At 35.1% G+C, this 25,338-nt stretch overlaps 1 protein-coding gene across 1 annotated transcript in view; it reads left to right on the top strand.

The window, feature by feature from the left end:
• The window catches only part of LRP1B (LDL receptor related protein 1B), a 794,402-nt gene that overhangs the window by 719,531 nt on the left and 49,533 nt on the right, over nucleotides 1–25,338 (top strand). The window contains exons 25-31 of the mRNA XM_039338160.1: nucleotides 6,633–6,837; nucleotides 10,940–11,104; nucleotides 13,094–13,338; nucleotides 17,214–17,345; nucleotides 20,079–20,306; nucleotides 22,410–22,584; nucleotides 23,819–23,913. Of these exons, the coding sequence (XP_039194094.1) occupies nucleotides 6,633–6,837; nucleotides 10,940–11,104; nucleotides 13,094–13,338; nucleotides 17,214–17,345; nucleotides 20,079–20,306; nucleotides 22,410–22,584; nucleotides 23,819–23,913 (1,245 nt within the window). The remainder of the gene's footprint in view (nucleotides 1–6,632; nucleotides 6,838–10,939; nucleotides 11,105–13,093; nucleotides 13,339–17,213; nucleotides 17,346–20,078; nucleotides 20,307–22,409; nucleotides 22,585–23,818; nucleotides 23,914–25,338) is intronic.

The following is a 25,338-nucleotide window of genomic DNA, read 5'->3' as shown; positions in this document are numbered from 1 at the left end:
GGACCAGGGAAGATGTTGGTTCCTCTTTTTTGACTGAGTTCTTATGTTCTTCAATGCGTGCACTTATTCTTCTGTTGGTTTGTCCGATGTATGTGGTGGGACAAGTGGTGCATGGGATTTCGTATACTCCTTGATTTTCTAATTCAATTTTATCTTTGGGGTTTCTAAGGATGGTGGATATTTTTCTGTTTGTGCAGAATGCTGTTTTGATGTTGTGTTTATGGAGGATCTTACTGATTCTGTCTGTGATGCCTTTTATGTATGGGAGGATGGCTTTGCCGTTTTCTTGTTCTTTGTCTTGGATTTTAGTGGGGGTTTCTTTTTGGATTAGGTTTGTAATCTTATTTCTATGGAATCCATTGGATGTTAGTACATTGGTGAGAGTGTGTAGTTCGGGTTTTAGGTGTTGTTCGTCAGCTAAGCGTTTTGTTCTGGAGATGAGTGTCTTGGCTACAGAGTTGATCTGTGCTGGGTGGTGGTGTGAGAGAGCGTGCAGATAGCGGTTTGTGTGTGTTTTCTTCTGGTAGATGGTGTGTCCTAGGGAGCCATTGGATTTCTTGTAGACTAAGACATCCAGGAAGGGAAGTTGGTTGTTAGCTTCTGTTTCCATGGTGAACTGTATTTTGGGGTGTAGGCTGTTGAGGTGTGTGAGGAAGTTGTCCAGTTTTTCTTTCCCATGTGGCCAGATTATGAAGGTGTCGTCTACGTATCTGAGCCAGAGTTTGGGTTTGTGATCAGATTTTTCTAGAGCTTGGGTTTCAAAGTGTTCCATGTCGAGGTTGGCAATGACAGGTGAGAGGGGTGATCCCATGGGTGCTCCTTCTGTTTGTTTGTATTTTTGTCCATTATAGATGAAGTATGTGTTGGATAGGCAGTGGTTGGTCAGATCTAAGATATGTTTGGGGGGGTTATATTTGTTTTGAATAGCTGTCAAGGCTTCTTTGATAGGCACTTGGGTGAAGAGGGATATGACATCGAAGCTCACTAGTAGGTCGCTGGGCTGTAAGTTTTGTTTCTTTATGATCTCTATAAACTGGAATGAGTTTTTTACGTGTGAGGTGATGGATTCTGCATAGGGCTGTAGTTGTTTGGCGAGAAATTTGGCTAGGTTTTGTAGAGGTGAGCCTATGGAGCTGACTATAGGTCTGAGTGGGGTTCCTTCCTTGTGTATCTTGGGGAGACCATAGAGTTTGGGGCATCTGGATGATTTCTCTCTGGGAATGATTCTTTGCTGGATCTCTTCGCTAATGGGGGAGGCTTTTATTTTGGATCTGGTGGTTTTTTCCAGGTAGGTGGTGGGATCTGTATTTAGGGGTTTGTATGTGGAGTCTTGGAGTAGGTTGGTTAATTTGGTTTGGTAGTCAGATGTGTTCATAACCACCGTGGCGTTGCCCTTGTCTGCTGGTAGGATTATTATGCTGGTGTCTTCTTTAAGGTTACGTAGTGCTGTCTGTTCCTCTTTGGGTAAGTTGCTTTTGGGTGGCTTGCTGGTGCAGAGGATGTTGGTGATTTCGAGTCTGATTCTGTTGGCGTCGTCGGGGTCCAACACCTTAAAGCTACAGGACATGAAATTGACTTTAAAAATACCAGAACCATTGCCAAAAGTGAACATTTTAATAACAGAATAATCAGAGAAGCCATCGAGATAGAAAAACGCCCACACAGCATGAACAAGCGAGATGATACCTCCCGCCTACCAGCCATTTGGAAACCCGCCCTCATTGACAAACGACTCCCTAACACAAAAAATGATACCAGACCCACACTCACAAAACCCACACAGGATGTCACCACCAAACATCCACGCAAAAAACAAACCCAAAGCCACACTGACTATGAGGCACGACCACAAACCAGAAGCCAGACCACAGCTGCATCATTAGCCACTTTAAACCCCCCCAATCCATACATGAAGCAAACTGACACCCTCCATGAAGAGGAAGCACGACCACGAACGCGAAGCCAAGGAATGGCAGGGCAGCCCAAAATCTTGAATCCCTCTGCAACTCAGACTAACCTGAGCACAACCAAACAGAACACTCCCCCAGCCAATCAGAGCACAGCCAACCCCCCAGCCAATCAGAGCACAGCCAACCCCCCAGCCAATCAGAGCACAGCCACGCCCCTAACCAATCAGAACACACCTCCACCCAATCAGAACACAGCCAAGCTCCCACCCAATCAGTTCATACCTCCACTGGCAGTTAAAAGGAAGAAACAGCCAAGACCACACACTGCTGCTCGAGGCACGAAGCTGAAAGCACCAGCCTGAAGATGACGAATGGGACTTCGTCGAAACGTCGCCAAGACACTTCCAATTTTACGTGGGAGAAAACCCGAACAACCAAAGACCTACATACAAATACCCGCGAAAACCTCAGAAAACATATATATATATATATATATATATATATATATATATATATATACATATACACACACACACACACACACACACACATATATATATATATAAAACTTCTGAATTAAATTAAATCTCCATGTTTAGAAACATCAAGATGTTGGAAAGCAATTGTGTGGTAGAATTATAGTCATAATGTCCTTCTCAGATGAATCCAGCAAAGTTCATTTTGGATGCTATATATTTCATACATCATATTCCAATTCAAGCCAAAGGCTTATTTTTCTTTTATGTTTCTCAAAATATTCACAATACATCTGTAGAATTCAGTGCAGTTTATTTCTGAAAATGCCCTCAGAACTGTTTTATTAGTCTTTAATAAATTGTTATACTAACCATGGAAACTGCAGAAATTAAATGAGCATGTAGCAGTTTTGGAGCAAGTATTTCTTCTTTTTCTTGAATTTTTGATGCACTTATAAAATAATTTGTAAAAATTATTTTGAAATTTAATCTTCTTTTTTATATACAAAGGCCAAATCCTGCACCCTGCTTGCATAAATAAAGTGCTATGAAATGTTTCCCCTAAAGTTCTCGTATAACCTCCCCTATCAAGCCTCTATACCAGGAATGTCAAACTCGTGATGTCGCATGATGTTGTGCGATGTATCACAACTTCTTCCCCATTGCCGGCAATGTGGTGGGCACAGTTTCGGTGTGATGCATCTGGCCCGCAGGCCAGCAGTTTGACATGCCTGCCCTATACTCTCTCTCCACTCCTGGTTTACTAGGAATAACCTGCCGACCATAAGTTTAGAGAAAAGCAGTCTGCCAATTCTTAAAGGTAAGATGTTGGAGGACTTCTCTGCAAGTAGATGGCCTTGTTGAGTCATCAAATACAGATAGTCCTTGCTTACTGACTGCTCATTCTGGGACCTTTGGAAGTTATGTTGGTACTGAAATAGAAATTTTATGACTAATCCTCAAACTTGCAGCTGTCACATGTCCCCATGACCATATTATCACAATTCAGGTGCTTGGTAACCAGCACACATTTATTTTATTTTATTTTATTAACAAATTTTATTAATTTTTCCAATTTTAGCAACCAAGTAATTAAGAAGCAGCGTGGTGATAGGGTGATCAATAATCCAATAATAGAATATACATAGATATCTCAATTTACATCAATAAAGTTTCCCTCTCTATTTCCCTTAGGTATTATATCACATTCACATTAGTACATTTCTAGCTAAAGTTCAATCAATCTATACTTTTATCAATAACATTTTAGTTATACATACCAAGTCCTGTTTTTAGGTTTTATTTAATTCCAATTATCATATTCCAATTTAGCCTTTTATAACCGATATTTATAATTCGGATAAATTTAGTTTCCCTCATTTCATTATAAACTAATTCTCGTGACTAAAATACAAATATTATTCCAAAATTTAAATTCTTTCTTTATTCACCAATATATTCTATTTCTCATCCTAATAACTCCTCATATACTAATAACATATCTTTCATTATCACAAATCCATTTCCCTATAACCATTAAAGCTATAATCTAACAGATTATTTTAATTTCCATTATAAATCTGAATCCTAAGTATTAAATAAATCAGTATCTCTAAGATCAGCCAAAATCTCTTAAAGAAAAGCTGCTTAACCCTCAAATGAATTTTTAAATCCCATTTTTAAATCTAACTCTGGCTTTCTTTTTATGCCAGGCAGGTTTCCATACCAGTGCCCTTAAATCCTCCAATGTATCTCCCTTCATTCCCACACATATTGTTTGAATCAAGGGAGAACATCCAGTTATCAATTTTTCAATGAAACTGGCCCCTTTGTAGTTATTAGGTTGTTGCCCTAATAGTTCAAGTCTCCACATTTCATTTAGAATGTTTGTCATCAATTCAGTCTGGTCTTCTTTTTCTTTCTGAGTGAAGCAAAGAGTCATATCCGATGTTGTAGTTGTTGTTTGGTCATCCAAGTTGTCTAAGTTCTCAATATGATATTTCTGTAGATCAGTCCCTGTTGCTTTTGGAATTACAGGTGTTTTAGTTGAGGTCAGTATCTGTTTGTCAAAGTTCTCCGTAAGTTGTATATGCTGTTGAATAGAATCCTCTTCGATGTTAAGTTGTTCCTCTTCTATTGTTTTTTTTTTTTTTTGGCTTGTAAGTTGAACAGTTGGGGTCTGGGGTTCAATCTGTAGTTTTGTGAAAACATCTTCGGCTTTCACTCGAAATTCTATTAGTTCGGTGGCTTCAAGGATTTTTTGAAGTATAAGTTTATAATTAAGTTGTGGGTAGATTCCCTCAGTTTCCATGGTGATTAGCGATAATCTTTTAGTGGAGGCTATGTTTAGTAAAGATCAGCCAATGTCCACCTCCATGCTTTCTAAAGCTATTTTCACCACCCAGCTGTTCCCAAATCTTATCTTTTTTGATGGTATGAAGGGCAAATCAAGAGAGTCAGCAGGCCTCACAATTGAGAAAAAAAAGACAGAGAAGAAAAAAATTTCAATTGCTGTGCCAGTTTTCTCCACAAGATGTCCCCCTTCGACCACAAAATCTTTTCCCAGATGCCAGTTAGTCTTTTATTTGATTAAAAAAGCAAAAAAGAGGATGTTTTGCAAAGTTAATATTTAGAGAAATAATAAGTCTCAATAGTTAAATTTTTAAAATCCCAAAAGTATCCAAAGATCAAAAATCCAGTTATTTAGTTATTAAAATTACTTATTCTTTTCTTTTCTTCAATGTTTAAATCCCCAAGCATTGAAAACGGGGAAGAGGTTTAAAAAGGCTTTCACAGAAAGATAATTAGGGTAACAAAGAGGAAAGGAAGGGTCTGACCCGAATCCTCCACAATGCTTTGTTGTGCTTAGATGTAAACTTGGCTTTCGGCTGGTGCGACTTAATGAGTGGCCACGTTCTAGCGAGGGTCCTCCCCAACGGTGGTCACCCCTCCAGGGTGACCTTCGACCCTTTCCAGGGTCTCCTGAAGAAGGGAAACAGGACAGCGGGGAGAGCAGTCTCTCCACACGTCCGCTGGCACTGCGATCCGGAACCGGAAGCCAACCAGCACACATTTATGACAATTGCAACATCCCATTTGTGACCTTCACAGCCAACTTCTGACAAGCAAAATCAGTGGCAAGAAGTGGCAGCCACATGATCTCATGCTTAACAACTGCAGCTGGAATTGACGTAAGTCAGGTTGAATCATGTGATATTTCACTTTTCATTCATGCCACTTAGCAATGGATTTGACAGTCCATTGATGTCAGTAAGTGAAGATTACCTGTAGTGTTTAAAATATCAGTGAATTATGCATAAACTCAGCCAGCAGAAGAGGAAAAATGATAGTGGAACAATTTTTATACCATGTTCTGCTTGCATAATTTGCAGAATTGTGACTAATTATCTCAGCCCTGAAGGATTAGAAACAACTCATTTAGCATAGTGCTATCCTTTTATGAAGCATTCCAAAAATACATGTAAAAATATAAAATAGCAAATTCTACTGAATCTAGTTGCCTTTAGAGACTTCTGGTTTAAAACTGAGAAAGAAATACTTTTAATGAATAATATAGTATTAACAATTTAAAAATTAATGATGATGATCATGTTTCACAGTAGATATCTCAGAATTTAAATTCATTTCAAAATTTATATGAGAGCTACCTTACAGTTTTAAATTACTATGAGCATAGTTTTGAAATTATTTTGTTTATCACCTTTGTTATAATTATTAAAGTGTTTAGTATTATAATTGAAACAAAACTTTTGTTTATATGTATATTAAAATATTTATGTTATTCAGAAAGGTTATATCTTCACCTCTTGACCATAGATAATGAAACTGTATATAAAGAAACCCTAAAAAAACAAACTACTATATACGTGTCCATAAACCTGTATGCCATTTTGTGTATGTGTAAAATAGCAAACAAAAATAAAGAACTATCTGAAAGCTCTCAACTTCTGATGATGTTAGCTAGTTTGGTAATGAAAAAACTGCAAGAAAACAGTCAAGCTCAGAGAGCACCATGGATTCCATAGTTCAATCCTGAGCTACAAACATTGTTTTCTGTCAGTATACCAAGATCTGCTATATTTTTGGCAATTGCAAATATGTAAATCTATGGAAAATGGAACCACAAATGACCAGAGAGTGCTTGCTTTGTTTTTTTAAGAAGTACATCATTTTTGTTTTTTGTATACATTTCTAAAATTCAAGATTTGTTCTAATATTTTCACAGGTGTAAGCTCCGTGGAAATTGTGGTCCAACATGGTTTAGCTACTCCAGAAGGTCTTACTGTGGACTGGATTGCTGAAAATATATATTGGATAGACAGCAATCTGGATCAAATTGAAGTAGCTAAATTAGATGGTACATTGAGGACAACCCTAATTGCAGGTGCAATGGAACATCCTAGAGCTATTGCTTTGGATCCCAGATATGGGTAATTATTCTTTATGGTATCTTACATTTTTTTTAAAAAGCATGCAGAATTATTTTTTAATATTGCATTGCTTTAATTAAAAGAAAAAAAGAAAAAGCAGCAAAAAAGGGGAAACAACCAAAACTTATTTTAAAGAAAATCATGCAATTTTTAAACATATACAGTATTTAAACTTTGACCATACAAAATATCTGTGGTCAGTCTTTTTATTACTTATTTATTACTTATTGTTATTATTTATTAATAGTAATCAAACATACATTTTAATGACTTTAAATATGGGGCTGTACATTTTCCAAACTGTAGTTTTTTTTTCTTTTTTGTAGTTCCCAACCTTAATAAATTCATAATACTTTATGTTGTGATAAATTGCATTTTTACTATATAATTCAAAGGTACATTTACATTTGAAAACTAAAGACTAAAATACTGAGTAAAACTAAAAAAACTAAAAAAAACTGAATAAAACTAAAGATTAAAACACTGATTACTTGGATGGGCATGGGATCAATCTGATCTCTGGAGAAATGATATTCATAGGCGCCTCAACAAAAAAAGCCTCTCTATCTGGGATTAGCAAGCCAACATATATATTTTCATCATTTAATCTTGTGAAACTCTTTTGCCTATTGAACATTTTTGCATTTTCCCTTGAAATACCTACCTTTTCTGGATTAAGCCTGTTCTAATTCACAATGAGGTTTTTTTTAACTATAGGGCAAGGGTCTCGAACCCTGGTCCATGGACCAGTACGAGGAGGCAGCATGCCAGCAACCACTCTGCACAAACAAGCGAGATGCAGACAGCACACAAAACAACACACCTCTGGTCCATGGAAAAGCCTCTCTCCATGGAACCGGTCCCTGGTGCCCAAAAGATTGGGGACCTCTGCTATAGGGAACAGTTAAAATATTATACTGATTCTGGCATCAGCTGAAAAAGATACATGTAGCTGAGTATTATTGAGGTATAATGAGAACCAGCAGCTAAATGGAATAATACCTTATAGCAGCTTTGCCTAAATCAGGGGTGTCAAACTTCCAGTCTGTGGGCTGGATGCATCATAACAAAACCGCGCATACCCCATTGCCATCGATGGCAAAAAAGTCACGATACATCACAATACATCACGTGACATTGCAAGTTTGACGTCCCTGGCCTAAATGGTAAATAGCATATGTACAGTAGATGTTCAGAGCCTAATGAATGGCAAAGACTAGAATGCTGAATAGTGATCCCTGAAGACATACCTCAAAATGTTCAGAGTACTTGGGACTATTTCTATTCTCCAGGCCCTCTAAACCATATTGAACCATTCACGCAATCACCTTCACTCCTGCAGAACTCACAATATACAACAGGGTGAAAATACTGCAAGCCAATCATGCTACGCTTCAAAGAATGCAAGAAAAATAATTTAATCATTGTTTTGTCCCAAGTCACTAGAAGAATAAATAATTTTTCATACATACCCACTGTCCATGCAAAAAAGAAATAAACTGTTAGTAGCCCATCCACATTGTCATTGCATATTAAATGCTTTTGTCTAGGCATGTTTTAAATATTTGTCTGTCATCGCTAAAACTATTGAGGTGCCAAGTTGTCAGTCCATCTGTATTGAAAACTTTATGGAGAGTTATGAAGATTATGTAACTGGAGACTTGTGTGAAAGCTGTAATTATGGTTGTAGGTTACAGTAGCATCAGAAATAAAAGAAGGAGTAGGGGTGATACTTTTGAAATAAATGTACCAGAAGCAGGATGATGATGGTTACCAATGTCAGAGATGTGTTGAGATGATTCTGGCACAATCAATATTTCCTCACATACATAAACACATAGAGAAATTGTTAACATTTTTATTCATTTCATCACTAGGTGTAAAGCAGTTTTAACTTTTACATACTACTGCTGAAGAAAAGCAAAAACCTTTTCATTTTCACCTTGTTCCCTTCTCCTGGGCCCTTGTGTATAATCAGACCTATTGCAAGAATGTTCAAGAATCAAAATTAAATTCAAACTGAATTTTAAATTGCCATCAGCAGGGAGCTATGCTGAATTGAATTAGCTGTGTGCTAAAACATCTGAAGTTGTGTGCTGAAACATCTTTGAAGTAGTACCTGTGAAGTCAAAAAATAGTATTTCCCCTTCCAAAACAGATAAACAGAATGCAATAAGAGCTAATCCTAAGTATTTAGGTATGTAGTAAACAAAATGGAGACTAAAACATATACAGAATGGTTGCTGGAATTGGGTATGTCTGGTTTAATGAAAAGAAGGACGAGGGGTGACACAATAGCAATGTTCCACTATCTCAGGGGTTGCCACGAAGAAGAGGGAGTAAAGCTATTCTCCAAAGCACCTGAGGGCAGGGCAAGAAGCAATAGATGGAAACTAATCAAGGAGAGAAGCAACCTAGAACTAAGAAGAAATTTCCTGACAATTAGAACAATTAACCAGTGGAACAACCTGACTCCAGAAGTTGTGAATGTCCAACACTGGAAGTTTTTAAGAAGAGACTGGACAGCCATTGGTCCGAAATGGTATAGGGTTTCCTGCCTGAGCAGGGGGTTGAATAGAAGACCTCCAAGGTCCCTTCCAACTCTGTTATTCTATTCTATTGTATTCTAATAGCTCCCTCCAATAGGGATCAGACACTTCAGCATTGTATTTTTTTTCCTGAATTCATTAAACTGGACACATATGAGAGCATAGCAATACAAAGCTTTGGAATAAATTTTAGAGAAGTACAAGCTACGGGAACATTTGGGAGCGTCTCTAAATTTTGCACTGGACTAGTTATTGTGTATAGTAGAAATACCATTATGAAATTCATTCTACATGGCAGAAATAAACAACAATGGCTATTTCACTCACAAAAATTAAATAAATGAGATGGAAAAGTGTGTAGATAATCCTTGTATTTCTGTTGGGGGGGGGGCAATTAAAATCCTGGAATAGCTAATTATTACCAAAGATAGTATTTTTAAATACCAATTAAAATCTTAACAGAACATCCTTTGGAAAAGGTAGATCATGGGCAATTTTCTTGGAGGAATTTATATTTTTCAGCAGCCAATCCATCAGCATTTATCTAACAGCTTTTCTGAGTCAGGAGTGAGTGAGTATAAAATGCAAGTGACTAGCCTCACTTCTACAAGGCAAAACAAACTGAAAGTCATCGATTGGCACTAGGGACATGGCTTAAGTAAGCATTCGCTAGAATTACTTTTTAACCTAGACTTCAAGCAGAAATACATGCAACTGATGTTATCAACAATCTTCAGATAGTCCTTTTTAACTATACAGTACTACAGAGGAAGATGTAATACCCAGTAAGTCACCTGAAATAACTCTACTGGATGACTTTGGGGTAATGTAATAGAGAAAAAGATTTTCTTCCTTTCTACAGAGCAGATCTAACAGGAAAGTTAACGTGTATTTAGATTCAGATTGAAGATTTTTTTTCCTCCTATATTATTTAGTTTATGGTGCTTAACTAAATTTCCTCACTAAGAGGGTATTGTGTTTCAGCAGAGGAATATTTTTAAAAAATGCTCTGATAATTTCATAAATCAATTATAATAAATTCTAATTGTAGAAAATCCCTCAAAATATTTAAGAATTGTTGGAATAGACCAATTTATACCATACATAGAAAATAAAGACACCTCTAAATCTAAAATCAATTAGTCTCTTCATAATAGCGCTGTTTTTCTTCAAATTGTATTACATTCATATTAACTTCATTCTTGCAACTTAAAAATATGTTTTAACTTTAAAAAAAAATAAACTAAATTAGTGATGTAAAGTTATATTTGCAATCAGTATAGTTTTACTGTACCAGAAAATATGGAAGTAAATTTGTTAGCAAAATTGCCATTTTTCCAATGGTAGAAAACATATATGTGAGATATAGATCCTATCATTCACTCACTCACTCACTCATTTCAAAATATTTATATAGTATGACTATCTTGAGAAAAAAAATCTGGGCTAATAGTGATTGGTGGCTAATAATGATTATTTTTTTCTAAAATATTGATTATTTTATTTGCTCCCATTAATAAGTTTTGTTTTGTTTTGTTTTTTGTATCATTCAGAATTCTGTTTTGGACAGACTGGGATGCTAATTTTCCTCGCATTGAATCTGCTTCCATGAGTGGAGCAGGAAGAAAGATCATATATAAAGACATGGATAGTGGGGCATGGCCTAATGGTCTTACAGTTGATCATTTTGAAAAACGGATAGTTTGGACAGATGCTAGGTAAAATATATGAATATGTCTCTTATAATGTATTTTTGGAATATATTACAAAGAGTAGAAAATATTATTTGATTCCTATTTTAATGTCTAAAATTGTAATTGCTACAACAATATGTAAGTTAGGAACTTATATAAGCTTCTTAAACAATTGTATTGCAGATCTTTGAACAACCAAAATGCTTATATTTAGGAAAATATACATGAATATGCATGCATAGTTTACACAGAATTTAAATAAATCTGAAAAATGATATAGGAAAGTATTAGAAAAATATAATCACATAAAATGACCAGAACAATCATATTTGATATTCTGTAAAAGATTGATCCAAAATTTTATTTCCATAAAAAATGAGAAGGACAATATTGATTTTTAAAAAGGAACAAGAGCTGTTGGTTGCCACGGAAGGTGGTGAAAAATGTTGGATATTAAGGAACAATTGAAATGCACAAACAATGGTTCTAGATTTGGTTATATTTTCTGTTTTTATTTATTTAAAATATCAAAATATACCATTATTCTATTGGAGAATATTGCATTATAGTGCCATAATAGGTAGTGTGCCAATTCAGGCCAAGGAAAAAGAATCTCCTGGGTGGAATATGGAAGATGTTATAAAGGTGGCTAGAAAATGTCCATGAAGAGTCTGCAATTGTACCATAATCAAATCAGGGTGAATGATTTTAGCCCTCTCATTTTGTAGGTCTAAATCCCAAATCCTATGTTTGATTAAAGTTTTATCTGGGCAACTGACAATATTGCCAGAAATGAGAGAACATAATATGCCAGATCAGAATCAATTTGCCTCCTCAGGGAAGAAGGAAACCTATCCAGTAAAGGTTTGTTTTAGCCAAAATCTGACAGGTGGTCCCCAAGTCAAATGCAACCAAGTTCCAACTGAACAAGGACATTTGAAACAAAGCAAGGGACATGAAGTATGGCTTTCAGAAAGTTAGACTGAATAGCTTCTAAAATAGGGGCATCCTTATAAACACAAAGTTGTGTACTAAATATCAATAACCCAAAACCTTTGCTTTACATAATTTTATTGCTGCAGGAATGTAATTATTGCCTTGATGACTAGGATAATTTAAGATTGTGAGAAATAGTTGATTATTCCAGTGGATAGGGGATTGGGAGTGGATGCCTAGGCATTTAACATTCTTAATCTAATCAGTTAGTCTTTTGTTCAATTTCCACTTTATAGGAGGTTTATAGAAGGATTATAGGACAATTAAAGAGCTTAGAGTTTTGAGTAATTTTCAAGAATTTCCCCAGAACAGTGGACACTAATGGAAATAGGCATCTTTGAAGGCCCACTTAAAACAGCATGTTGGGCAAATACTGGAGAGTGAAATTATAATTTAGAAAGAGCTACAACATCACTTATATAGAAGTTGAACAATAAAAGAGCAATAATATCATCTTATTTGATTCCTCTGAGGACAGGGAGATGGTTACATCACCATTACAATTGCCTGTAATCTGCACTGTAATATTTTGATGAATATAATTGCCAATCTGAGAAAGTGATGATCAATGGATATTATAATATCCATTATAGTTTCCTCTGTATAAATGGAGTCTAAGGCTGTCCTTAAATCAAGAAAGGCAACATAAAGGCTACCTTTGGGAATTTAGAGTTTTTTCAACCAAATGTATTTAATAGCACATTGATTCATAGTAAAATATCCTGATCTGCTACCTGATTATTAAAAGGGGGGATATTCACTGAGTAGATTCAGTCTAAAAGTTTATGGTGTAAAAATTGGCTATAGAGTTTTTTAACTGTTAAAAATAAATTAATTGAGTGGTAATAAACATTTGCTTATTACTTTTCTAGTATATTGTGAGAATGATACAGTTAAGCAACCCTTTGGGAAACAATGTAAAGTTACTTTTTTCATTTATTTGTTTAACTTTCCAAGAAATAGATCATAGTTGTATTAAGCAGAATTTCAACAGAGAGTATTTCAACTGTTTTTCAGGTCAGATGCTATTTATTCAGCACTGTATGATGGGACTGGCATGATTGAAATTATACGAGGTCATGAATATCTTTCTCACCCTTTTGCTGTCTCCCTGTTTGGGAGTGAAGTATATTGGACAGACTGGAGGACAAACACATTATCTAAAGCAAATAAATGGACAGGCCAAAATGTTAGTGTGATACAAAAAACCAGTGCACAACCTTTTGATCTTCAAATTTATCATCCAAGTCGTCAACCCCAAGGTAAAGTAATAATTTTAATAAAAATGTTAATTGCAGTCTTTGTATTCATATTCAACCTCACTGTTAAGTAGCAAATATAAATGGGAAATTTGTATATGTTTATGTGAAAGACTTTTCTGTGTGTGTTTGTGTGTGTGTGTTCACGCAACTGAGAAATCTGACATTTTGTATTTATCAATAAATATTTCTCTGAATGCCAATTTATATTTTTTATAGTACTTACGCAGATAAAATGACAATTTTTGAACACTGATTCCCTAAGTTACATATTAAGATACCTAAAGAAAGCATAAAACTAATTGTCTTTTGTATATGCTTCTGGGAAGAAGTTACCAGCCATTAGTTGTTAAGGGGATACTTTAATTTTGGGTCAAGATAATAATAAATATTGTGTTTATGTATCACACACTGCACCAATTTTGGAACCATCCTGTGAGGTTATTATTTTTAATAAGTATTGTAGTCAGACTGACTATTAACAGCTGCTCCCTCATCAGCACTGTTTCATGGGGAAATTGATCTAGGGTTGTTGAAAAATATTATTTGATTTTCGAGGATTCTAATAGGGGAAATTACAAAGAAATTTTTCCTTTTTTCACCCTGCTGCTGCTTTAAGTAGCATAGTTGCAGCACTCCAAAGTGATACCTTAACATTTTCACTGAAATACTGTAGCATTATCTGCAATGGAGTATTTAAGGCTTTATGGGACATTAGTAGAAATCACACTTTTCTTCATTATAACTTACGATTATTCATCTTTATATGCTCTATACAGTGATATTATGCATCCATTCAATACTGTGAAAGTAGACACAATGTTGAATAATAACAGTATGCTTCAGAAATCCTCTTTATGAAACTTCATGTTTTGTGTTTTTTCAGCTATTAAAAAAAAGAAAAATAGAATGGCAATATGGGTTAAAAATTAAAGAAAAAAGCTTTAAACTTTGAACTGCAAAAAAAAAAAAAAGAAAAAACTATTGACCTCAATATTTTATTTTCAGGAATTTAAGACTGCACTTGTTAGTAATGACCAGTATATGTCTCTGGACTAAAATTCAGTTAGTCTTGATGTCAAATAGATTAGATTTATATTAATAAAATAAATAGTTAATTCCATCTAAGCTTTGTAATACTTAGAAAACAATAAGAAAAATCAATATTTATTTTTAGAGAAATCTTTTCACAAGGAACCAAATTTATGATATATTTCTATTATACCTGCATTTGTTTTCATCTTTTTGTGAAAATATATTTGCAATCATTAGATTAGAAATCCTACAAATAATCCAATATAGGCATATAACACATTACAGATATGTGCACTTAAATATCCTCCATTATGCTTTAAGTCAGCAGTAAAGTACAGACAACTTAAATGTAAGTCTCTCTATCATATTACATTTATTTTAATCTTAGTAATTGCAGTGGGCTTTCATTGCTAGACATTTAAAAAGTTATGTAAACAGTCCTTAAACTTGCATTTAAAGCAGCGGTTCTCAACCTGTGGGTCGTGACCCCATTTGGGGTCAAACGACCATTTCACAGGGGTCGTCAAACAACGCAGTCTGCCATTTTCCCCCCTTTTCCTTAGTTGTGCTACTCCCTCTTATTCTATTGGCTTTTGAAAGCCAATAGAATAGACTCTATTCAAGAGACTCTATTCTATTAGCGTTCGAAAGCCAATAGAATCTATTGGCTTTTGAAAGCCAATAGAATAGACTCTCTTGAATAAAGTCTAATTCTATTGGATTTCAAAAGCCAATAGGAATTGTACAGGCTGTCTCTTCCCTGCTGAGCCTGCCAAAAGTCCCAGTCTGCAAATGGTGCTGCAAGTTGTCTGCAGCTCAGGCGAGCTTTCTGGATGTTTCCACCCCTCCCTGCTTAGCAACTACTAAATGAAAGAGGGCAGAGGTGGGAGGTGGGAGGCCGGCGGGTGCAGGGAGGGTTGCTGGAGCCATGGGGCCTGGCAGGTGCCTTACCTCCCTTGGTCTGGGCCAGCTGGCGGCCCAGCTGGTGGTCGCCCTGTGCCCTCGCTGCCGCGTGCCATGGCCACCCAGGAGCGCCTGGGCCTGCCTGCCACCGCACCAAATGTGTGGTGGTAAGGCTAGTGGGGCAGTGGCAGGCACAGGGAGGGTTGCTGGTGCGCGTGGGGCCCGGTGGGTACCTTATCTCCCTTGGGCTGGGCCAGCTGGTGGCCCAGCCAGTGGTCACCCTGTGCCCTCACTGCCACGTGCCATGGCCGCCCAGCAGCTCCTGGGCCTGCCTGCCACTGCTCCAAATATGTGGTGGCCAAGGTAAGGCTAGCGGGGCAGCGGCGGGCACAGGGAGGGTTGCTGGTGTGCGTGGGGCCCAGCGGGTGGCTTACCTCCCTTGGGCTGGGCCAGCTGGTGGCCCAGCTGGTGGTCAGCCTGTGTCGTCACTGCCGCTTGCCAACTATGCCGTGGCTGGCACAGGGGGTGGCACCACGCATGCACGGTGCTCCCGGGCCGAGGCAGTTGCTGGCTGATGGCCTGCGTGCACCCTCAGCCTGCCCAGCGTGCGCTCCAGCCGCAGGAGAGGAGGCAGAGTGTGTGCGCCTCCTCCTGCTCCGCCTGCAGGGAAATACAGGTAGTCCTCAACTTATGACCACATGGTTGGGGGTCGCGGCATTAGGAAGGTTGAGAACCACTGATTTAAAGCTTCTTTTGCTAAAAATTTAAGGAAACTCACCTGATGCTATAAAATATGTCAGTTCAAATATTCCTAATAGCTGAATAACAGTCAAAAGGCAATCCTTGAAAATGATTAAGAAATGAGAAAAAGAAGAAAGAAGAAGTTTGTTCATATAGCTTATATTATGGTTGTGAGCTTGAACAAAATCCCTCAATTCCCTGACATTTAATTCATAGCTGACCATAAAAACCTCAGTTCCTTCAGTCTACTCATGAGAAGCAGCTGTTCAGAATACAAATGGGCAATATCCTGATTTCTTCTTTTCTGGAGAGACTTCATCAGCCAGAATTCTCCTGACTGCCAATCTCGACTGCATTGCTATCCTGTCTCCTTCAGAAACATCTTGTTTGACATGAATCCTCATCAGAAGTCCACTTATAAGAACTTTGTTGAATACGTCAAGAAACAGAAAACATATAATGGTATCAATAGCCACTGGGAACATCTCTGCCATTACCAAATCCATCAACCCATTGCTGAGCACACATTTAAGCACAATCCTGGATAGAGAAAAAAAGTATGATTTCCTTGCCAATGGAATTCAGTTCAAAAATCCAGATGACCAGATCTCCTAATACCAGACTTCAGGGCTAGATGATCATCTGTATGGATTGAACACAATAGAAAAGATTCCATTCAAACCCTTCCAATGGCATTTCTTCCCTTCTGAGAATGTACTAATAGCCCAAAGAACCCAGAAATGCATCAAGAACAAAGAGTACTTAAGTCATCTGAAGAAGAAAATGAAGAAAGCCTTCAGGTTGCCATGAAAAAACAAAAGTAAAATTGAAAATATACTTAACTTCTGAGCCTTTTTTATGATAAAGCAAATGTTGTTCTCTGCGTTCCTCCTCTAGAAATTATTTTCCAGCCTGCAAAAGAAGCAGAAATAACTATCACTTTATGTTAAAGAGTAATGAATTATATGTTTCCATGGGCAAGACCCAGCTCAGGTTCTCTTCCTTTGGGATGATCATTGGATAATAATAACTGAATGCTAATAAATGTCACTTCTCTGCAGCTTATATATCTTTGTTCCCTTTTTCTCCCTCTCTGATTAATATGAAATCTTGCAGAATAGGAAACCATACAATATATGGTTAATTTATAAGCAAATTTATATTATAAACAAACCTCAGCATTACATTTTTAATTCTAGCTCCTAATCCTTGTGCTGCTAACAGCGGCAGAGGTCCTTGCTCTCATATGTGCCTGATAAATCATAACAGGAGTGCTGCTTGTGCATGTCCTCATCTAATGAAACTGGCTGAAGACAAAAAGGCATGTTATGGTAAGTTTCATACAGTTTATTTTCCTAACAATTGCTTAAAAACAAGAACAGAACCTCCGTAGTGCCATTTACTGATTATCCTGATGGTAAAATCTTGCTTCATGTTAATGAATGGATTGCTTGAATGTATTTAGCTTGTGAAGATTTATTATCTTGGGTTTTCCCCCCCTTTTTACTATGAATATAAATAGTGCAGTTCATAGAAGTTATCTTTCCAAAACAGGGACATTTCTTAATGGGAAAATATCAAATGATGATGCAAGTAAACTATATAATGAAAAGCTTCTTATTAATTTAATCTCTACCTTTCTTCTTTTGAACTCAGTATCATTCTAGGAGTCTTATAATGCAGAAGATACTAAAACAATTCTTTAAAACTATAATAAAGGCAGAAATGTGAAAACTCTCATGTATTTGGTGTTTGGGGAGAAAAATAAAATAAAACTGCTATAATGCTTCATTATCAAGATATACCAGGACAACATGATATATTAACAAATATATTATTTTCTTTGAGATATAGACAATTGGATAAAAGTATTGATCCTTTTATATAAAATTTCCAACTTCAGAATAGACAACTTTCCACAAAATGTTTCCACTCATCTTGGAGACAGGAGCTCATTATACACATCCTCTTGTATTTGTTTTTGTAGCAGAACACTATCCTTACCTTCACAGTTGTTGATTCTTTTCACCAGAAAATTATAGTTACATTTTTCCATGTTCCATATAGTTTCTCTCTTATACTTAAGCTTCTGTTTCTTTTTTTCTTCTTTAAAAAACCCCATATATTTAATTACTATAAGGACTGATAAAGTAAAGCAATAGTCCACACAATTCAGAGTAGATTAAATTGTACATAACTAACTATTGTACAAAACATGAAACCCACAAACTAAGTCAGCTGAGTGACCTTGCAGCAGTCACCTCTCTTATCCCTTATTCAGTCATTTCTGAAAAATGCTGCCAAGAAAAGTTCAGGAACTTTTGCCAAGAGTCCAAAGTAACCTGAAGGCACAACTTTCAAGCATATATATGACATATAATTCTATTTTTAAGTTTCTATACTTTAGTTAAGAAATATGTAAATATTTTAACATGTCACTATTACATCCATTTTCAATTTTCTTATATTCTTGTATTTGGTGCACAAATTTATACTTCGTTTGAGAAAAATTATACAAAACATTTTTTTTCCATACATGAGACCAGAAATTAAAGGGAATATTGTAGGGAAGTGATAAGTGGGAGAAGGAGGTAAGGAGGTAGTTTTCATGATAATTTGGTAGTAGCTCAGAAGAAAACATAATATGACTCATTACTTATTAATTATGTCTGGTTCCTATCTGATTTTAATTTGTTGATTAAAAAATGTATAAACACATTTGATTTTCTAAGTCAACAGGCAGTCTGCAGTAATCCAGTTCAGTGGCCCTCATTTTTATTTGGATTTGATGTCGTTGGTGTAAACAATAAAGGCCAAATTTAAAAAAAAAAAAAAAAAACCACCAAAACCTTCTTCTTCCAAAATGCACCACATCAAAGCGACTCCTCAAGGCAGCTTTTCTCCATCCTTTTAGAGCAAGGCCATGGATTTTGTAGGGCTGGGGAACTATATTTGGAAGATTCCATTGCATCCAGTACAAGGAGCAGCTAACAGAAGCAATAGGAACATTTCATATACTACTTTCATATGAGAAATGTATGTATGTGTGCATGTATGTATATTAGGGTAGAAATGTTCTAGTTATTTTTTTACACCCTTTCAACATAAAGGTGAGGAGATTGGGCTCTTTTTTGAAGAAGGAAGAAAATTCTCTCCATCATATATACACAAGAAGATCATAGGGTGAAGGCCAGGTAAAGAGCTCCCACAAAGATAGATGATAGCAACAAAACTACAAGTGAAGAGCCAGAGGGCAGTTTGGGAAATGACACTTGGGATCTACTACAAATCTCAGCATTTCACTACATTGTTGAATAACTCTCTTTCGATTTGTTAATTTTGCTAAAAAAACTTTTTGGGGGGAGGGGAATGTAGGATTCATTGGAGAGATTAAAAAAACTTAGTTGAATCAATCAAAATCAGCTTTCACACCTCTGGATCACATTTTGTTTCAATCAGTATATTTTTAATTTATTTGTTTAATACCAGCAAAATAGCTGAATTTTATTTATAGTAGGATAATATCCTATTATTTTGCTCTATTCTGCAACAAGTTTTGTTCACACATAATAGTACCAAATAAGTTACACACTTGCATATAGTATTTTTTAATACAGATAGTCTTCAACTTATGATCACAATTGAGTCCAAAATTTCTGTTGTTAAGCAAGACAATTGTTGTGAGTTTTGTCCCATTTTATGACTTTTCTTGCCATAGTTGTTAAGTGAGTCACTGCAGTTGTTATGTTAGTCACATAGTTAAGTGAATCTGGTTTTCCCATTGACTTTGGTTATTAGAAGGTTGCAAAAGGTGATCACATGACTCCAGGACACTGCAACCATTATAAATATAAACCAGTTGACCATGGGGATGCTGCAACAGTTGTAATGTGAAAAAAGATAACTTTTTTCAATGCCATTGAAAATGCTACAAATAGTTACTAATCGCCATAAGTCGAGGACTACCTGTATGCAAACTTAAATATTATATATATATTGTTATACATAAAATTGCATTTCATTGCTCTGTATCTAAGAAAATCACATCTTTCTTTTTTTTATAGAAATGAAGAAGTTCCTTCTTTATGCAAGGCATTCAGAAATTAGAGGTGTTGACATAGAGAATCCATACTTCAATTATATAACAGCATTTACAGTTCCTGATATTGATGATGTAACAGTTGTAGATTTTGATACAGTGGAAGAACGTTTATACTGGACTGATGTGAAAACACAAACTATAAAACGGGCCTTTATTAATGGGACTGGCTTAGAAACTGTCATATCACGAGGTAAATTATGTACTTTAGAAAGCACTATTATGTATATTTAAGAAATAAAACATAAATTAGCTTTCCTCCCTAATTAACATATTAACTGACCATGTGTTGAGCTAAGCTGGCTATTGTTAATTGCACAAAAAGATTCTCTTAGTTATGCATTACATATTTAAGCTTCCTCAGCAATAATTAACAATACATCTTGGACTATTGTATATTTAAGCTTCCTTAGCAATAAACAACAATACATCTTAGATTAAAATTCTTTGGCTTGAAAACTGCATTTTTGCCACTTTTTCCCCCTTGTACCTACAAATAGATTTCATTTTGGTTTGATATTAGTTTTTCTCTCAGAAATCCCAAGATATGGGATGGCCAAGAAATAAAGCTGTTTGTTACATACAGTTTTTCAAAATCATATTTCAGTTAAATTTGATAACCTCATTTTCTAAATCTAAGGGGCCTTTCAAAAGTCTTTAATTTTTAAGCAATTTGTTTTATATTTGGTCATCTTGTATTAGAATGCCATCTAAAGTATCCCAAAGAAAATAGTAATTATATATGATTGTATCCAAATCTGTCCATCTGATGTTATAATATGTGACAATGACCTTGAGGGGGGTGCTGCCTAAGGAATGATCACATGGAGGGACCCCAGCTGCATAACAGGAAGAAAAAAAACTCAGAAAGGATCCTCTATAATTTATTAGGCGGTAAAAAGAGATGGTGGGAGATTTGTACTTTTAGATTTACATCAAGTAGAATTAGCTTATCTGATCGTGTTTCCTGTTTGGTCTATCAAGGAAATCTGATACCTGCATAGAGAAGAGAAACTGCTGATTAAATACATCCCAATGCCCCTTCATCTATTGAGACTTTGAGCTGTAAAAACCTAATCTGGTTTAGCATATATAATCTGTACCACAGAATCTTGCAGGAAGATCACAAAAGTACCAGTATTCAATATAACACTTTTTAAAATCTTTGTTCTCCAGAAACTGGTGTACAAAATGATGTAGTCTGCATGTAGAGTACAGTCATCAAAATTAGTAAACGTTGATTTTTTAAAAAAAAAAACTATTAATGCTATTTAAGATCAGGGCTTTTTTTCTCATAGAACGCCCAGAACGGAGTTCCGGCACCTTTTTGGATGGAACCTTGTAGGGTAGGCAAGGCGGGTTGTATGACATGTGTGAGTTCTGGCACCTTTTTTTTTTTTTTTTTAGAAAACACTGTTTAAGGTGACAGCTATCTCCATCTTCTTAGTTCTGCTGAGTGCAATTGAAGTATTGCCTCCTTTCATCAGACATGAATGTTTTCCGACAAGCTTTGTTGAATGTCCTCTGGGACGTCCTGTTTTAAAAGCACTCTAAAACTGTTGTCTTTCAATTTTCTCTACACCAGGATTATAACCTCTTTGTCTGAAGTGAACTTTTCTCATTCAGTTCTTAAATTATTTTTTTCTTATTTAACCTTAAAATGACAGATTTTAGTTTAATGTTTTCTCTTCTTCCCATCCACATTTTCAATGAGCATGAATAAAGCACTGAATAAACAAGTAGTTGTGTAACTTTAATCCATTAAAATTAAAGCTTGCATTTGTTCCATGCAGTATGAAATCTAGTCGTATATTTCCTGTAATCTATGTTCCATAGATTACAGATGTGTTACTCAGTACAGTTGTTAGGAGGGCTGGGGGAAAGTGCATTAGCTATGAAATATATGTCTGTTTCAAGGGCTTTTCCAGGTTATATATGCATGTTGTGCATTTCTTCACCAGGAGACGTGAAACTATGTGGTCAGTGCGTGCATATCCATAAAATGGAACCTAAGAAAGGTCTTAAAGTGGCCATGCTAAACCTCAGTGCTCTTTGGATGCTTTGGACAACCCAATATTCACAATCTTCATTTTGCTCTTCGTGCTTATTATGTATACTTTTGTTCAGTCCTATATATTGTAGCATAAAAGCTACAATATGAATTTGAATTAAATAAAATTTGTATTGCAGGCATCAAATTACTTGGGGTTCAGACAGCATATAAAATATTTTCAGCAGTAAAGACTAATTAGTAGGACAGTTTGGGCAAATAGATATTTTTATATATATATTGCAGATATTCAAAGCATTCGTGGACTGGCTCTGGATTGGTTATCTCGTAATTTATACTGGATTAGCTCAGAATTTGATGAAACACAAATTAATGTGGCTCATTTAGACGGCTCTTTAAAAACTTCAATTATACATGGAATTGATAAACCCCAATCTCTTGCTGTTTATCCAGCTAAAGGGTAAAGTATTATTCCTATCAGTACAGCTTTGGGATAGTAAACAATGTGCATTCTTTAAGATATAAATGTATGTTTGCTTGTCAAGTTGAATACTACTTGCACTTTGTTATATAATCTTGTTTTAGCCACCCAGAATCATGTGGCAATTGGGCAGCTATATAAATAGAAGAAATATAAATATAAACATAAAAAGAGAATTTAGTGAATTCTATCTTCCTATAAGATGAAATCTCCATGGAGTACTAGTATGGAGACTCCATTTTCTAGAAAAAAAAAAGGTAATATGTATGTCAGAAGAAAAAAGATATAATAAATTAGACCTCTGTGTATCCAATGTTTGTACGGATAGCTATTTTATTTTTAAGGAATTTTGCCTCTATATGTAAAAACTTGTAATTTTTTTCATGATCAGTATTAGAACTACATTTTACTGCATGATTTAAAATATTTTTGATATTCTAATATTAATCACAATCTGGAAGAGACAGTGATACTATTTGTAATCCTCTAAAGAAAAACACCAATTAAAATATGATATTATAATATGACCAATACTAAGTATCTTTGGACTCTAAGAAATTGCATTCCTATCACTGCAGTTTATTTTTGATACAGCATAACATTAAAAATTAAACAACATATATTGTCATTCTTAAAAATTTAATTAAAAATCTTCTGTTCCAATTTTCAGTTAGAAAACTCAAAGTTGTTAAATATATTTTAAAGCTAAAACTTCACATCTGTAAATTTTAATGCATTGTTTTGTACATTAATGCATCTTATTATTTAGTTTATGTAGTGCAGATATGGTGATTATTCCCAATGCATGCCAATTCATGATTATCCTTTTACTAGATTTAGAAATGATATTCAGTAATAATTCCATACAATTTCTGATTGAGAAATGGTTTCACGGTGGTAGAAGAGAACCCATGTAAAGCTATATTACATTATGTTCACCTAATAATTTGGGGAAATAGGAGATAAAAATTCATCAGGTCTAAAGCCCTATATTTCCCCCATATATCACCTATCCACAAAACTTCCAGTCTGGTGCTAGAATCATAAATTTCTTTCCATAATAATAAATGGAAAAAAGAAATGGATGACTCCTGCCACAAGTTATAAAATGTGGCTGTTGTTCCAGAATGGAGTGTCTTTCTTTTCATAATAAGATATGGTTACTTTGTTAATATGTTTAATACAACAGTATTTTATACCTCTTTTCATTAAGGAAGCTTTATTGGATTGATGGGAACACAATTAACATGGCAAATATGGATGGCAGCAACAGTAATATACTACTACAGAATCAAAAAGAACCAGTTGGTAAATATTGCTATAACCTCTCTCATGTCAAATTGTTTTGCTATAACTCAAGATATTGTATCTGTATAGGTATTTGACATAATGTGCACAAAGTAAAAAGGCATAGACAATAGCAAATACTTTGGATTTCATTTTTCACAAGAGTACTAGAGTGCTGAAATTTTCATGACTCAATTCACTAAGTCGCAATCTGATTTATTTGACTTAGTATGTTGTATACATTTAACCATATAATTTATAGCCTACTCTTTACCAATGGAATGTGGGTCAGATTTAATAAACCAAGGTTTTAAAGCCATAACTTAATGAAACTTGTGAACCAATCAATTCAAATTTGTGTTTCTTTAGAAATGTATAAATTAAGCAGACATTTGTAAAGGAAGGGTCAAGGTATGGATGGTTTGGTTTGGCTTAGTTTATTATTATTATAGATCAGAAATAACTTTAAAAAGAAGATAATAAAATAGTTATCTAAAGAAAGTTTGTTCTATTGAAAATGTACATCAAAACACATATAAAATAGTATATGCTTTGGCATACTATCTTTGTCAGAATACTACCAAAGCAAACAAATCATATAATTATGATACATTAAGCCTGGTTTGTTTTTCTTTCAACAATGAGACAGTATACTATCCTGTGTGTTTTGTCTTTATTGACTTGGATTTTTTTTTAACTTGTGCTGTTTATGTGGGTTTTATTGTGACCTATGTTTTATCTTCTCTTTATCTTTTTAATAGAACGTGTGTGTGTGTGTATATATGTTTATGTATGTTTGAAGTTATGAGGCTTTTTTGTGATATGTTTGTAAAAGGTTCTATTTATGTGACAAATGATTGTGAGGTGGATTTAGGGAAATAGTTATGGACTTTCATGCAGGTGTATATTTTCCTATATTTTTTCTCTTTATTAACATAAGTATTTTGGTGGTGGTTTTGGCTTACCTTACAATTTGCATTTGGAGTCTTCAAAATTTGTGAATTTTGTATAAGGAAGAATTAACCATGACAGGAAAGGCTATTAGTTTACTTCAAGGAGCAAGTATTTTAAGATGGTTTTGCGTAGCATTTTTGTAGATTAGTATAAACCTTGGGTCAAACACAAAAACAAACTCAAAATATTAAAGAGTATTAGCTGATAACACTGAAAAACCATGTTTAAAAAGGCCAGGAGTTTCATAGTTTCAACTTGTAAAATATAGTTTCAACTTGTAAAATATTGCCAAAAATATAGGATGGGTTCATATATAAAAATCAAACTATAATCAGACAAAAGAACTCTTCCTTTGTATTACATGTATATCCCATACAATTAAGCGTTCTTCGTTGGTGGACTTGAGGGGAAAATTGGCAAAACCCTATAGCATTTCATACTCTAACACTGAGTACCCCTGCTGTATTTTCAACAGATTCTAAGAAATAACAA

The sequence above is a fragment of the Crotalus tigris genome, unplaced genomic scaffold, assembly GCF_016545835.1.
Source record: "Crotalus tigris isolate CLP2741 ecotype Arizona unplaced genomic scaffold, ASM1654583v1 scf7180000017694.5664430, whole genome shotgun sequence".
In the NCBI taxonomy this organism is placed as follows: Eukaryota; Metazoa; Chordata; class Lepidosauria; order Squamata; family Viperidae; genus Crotalus; species Crotalus tigris.
The sequence above is the reverse complement of the archived record's forward strand: the minus strand, read 5'-3'. Positions and strand labels throughout refer to the sequence as shown.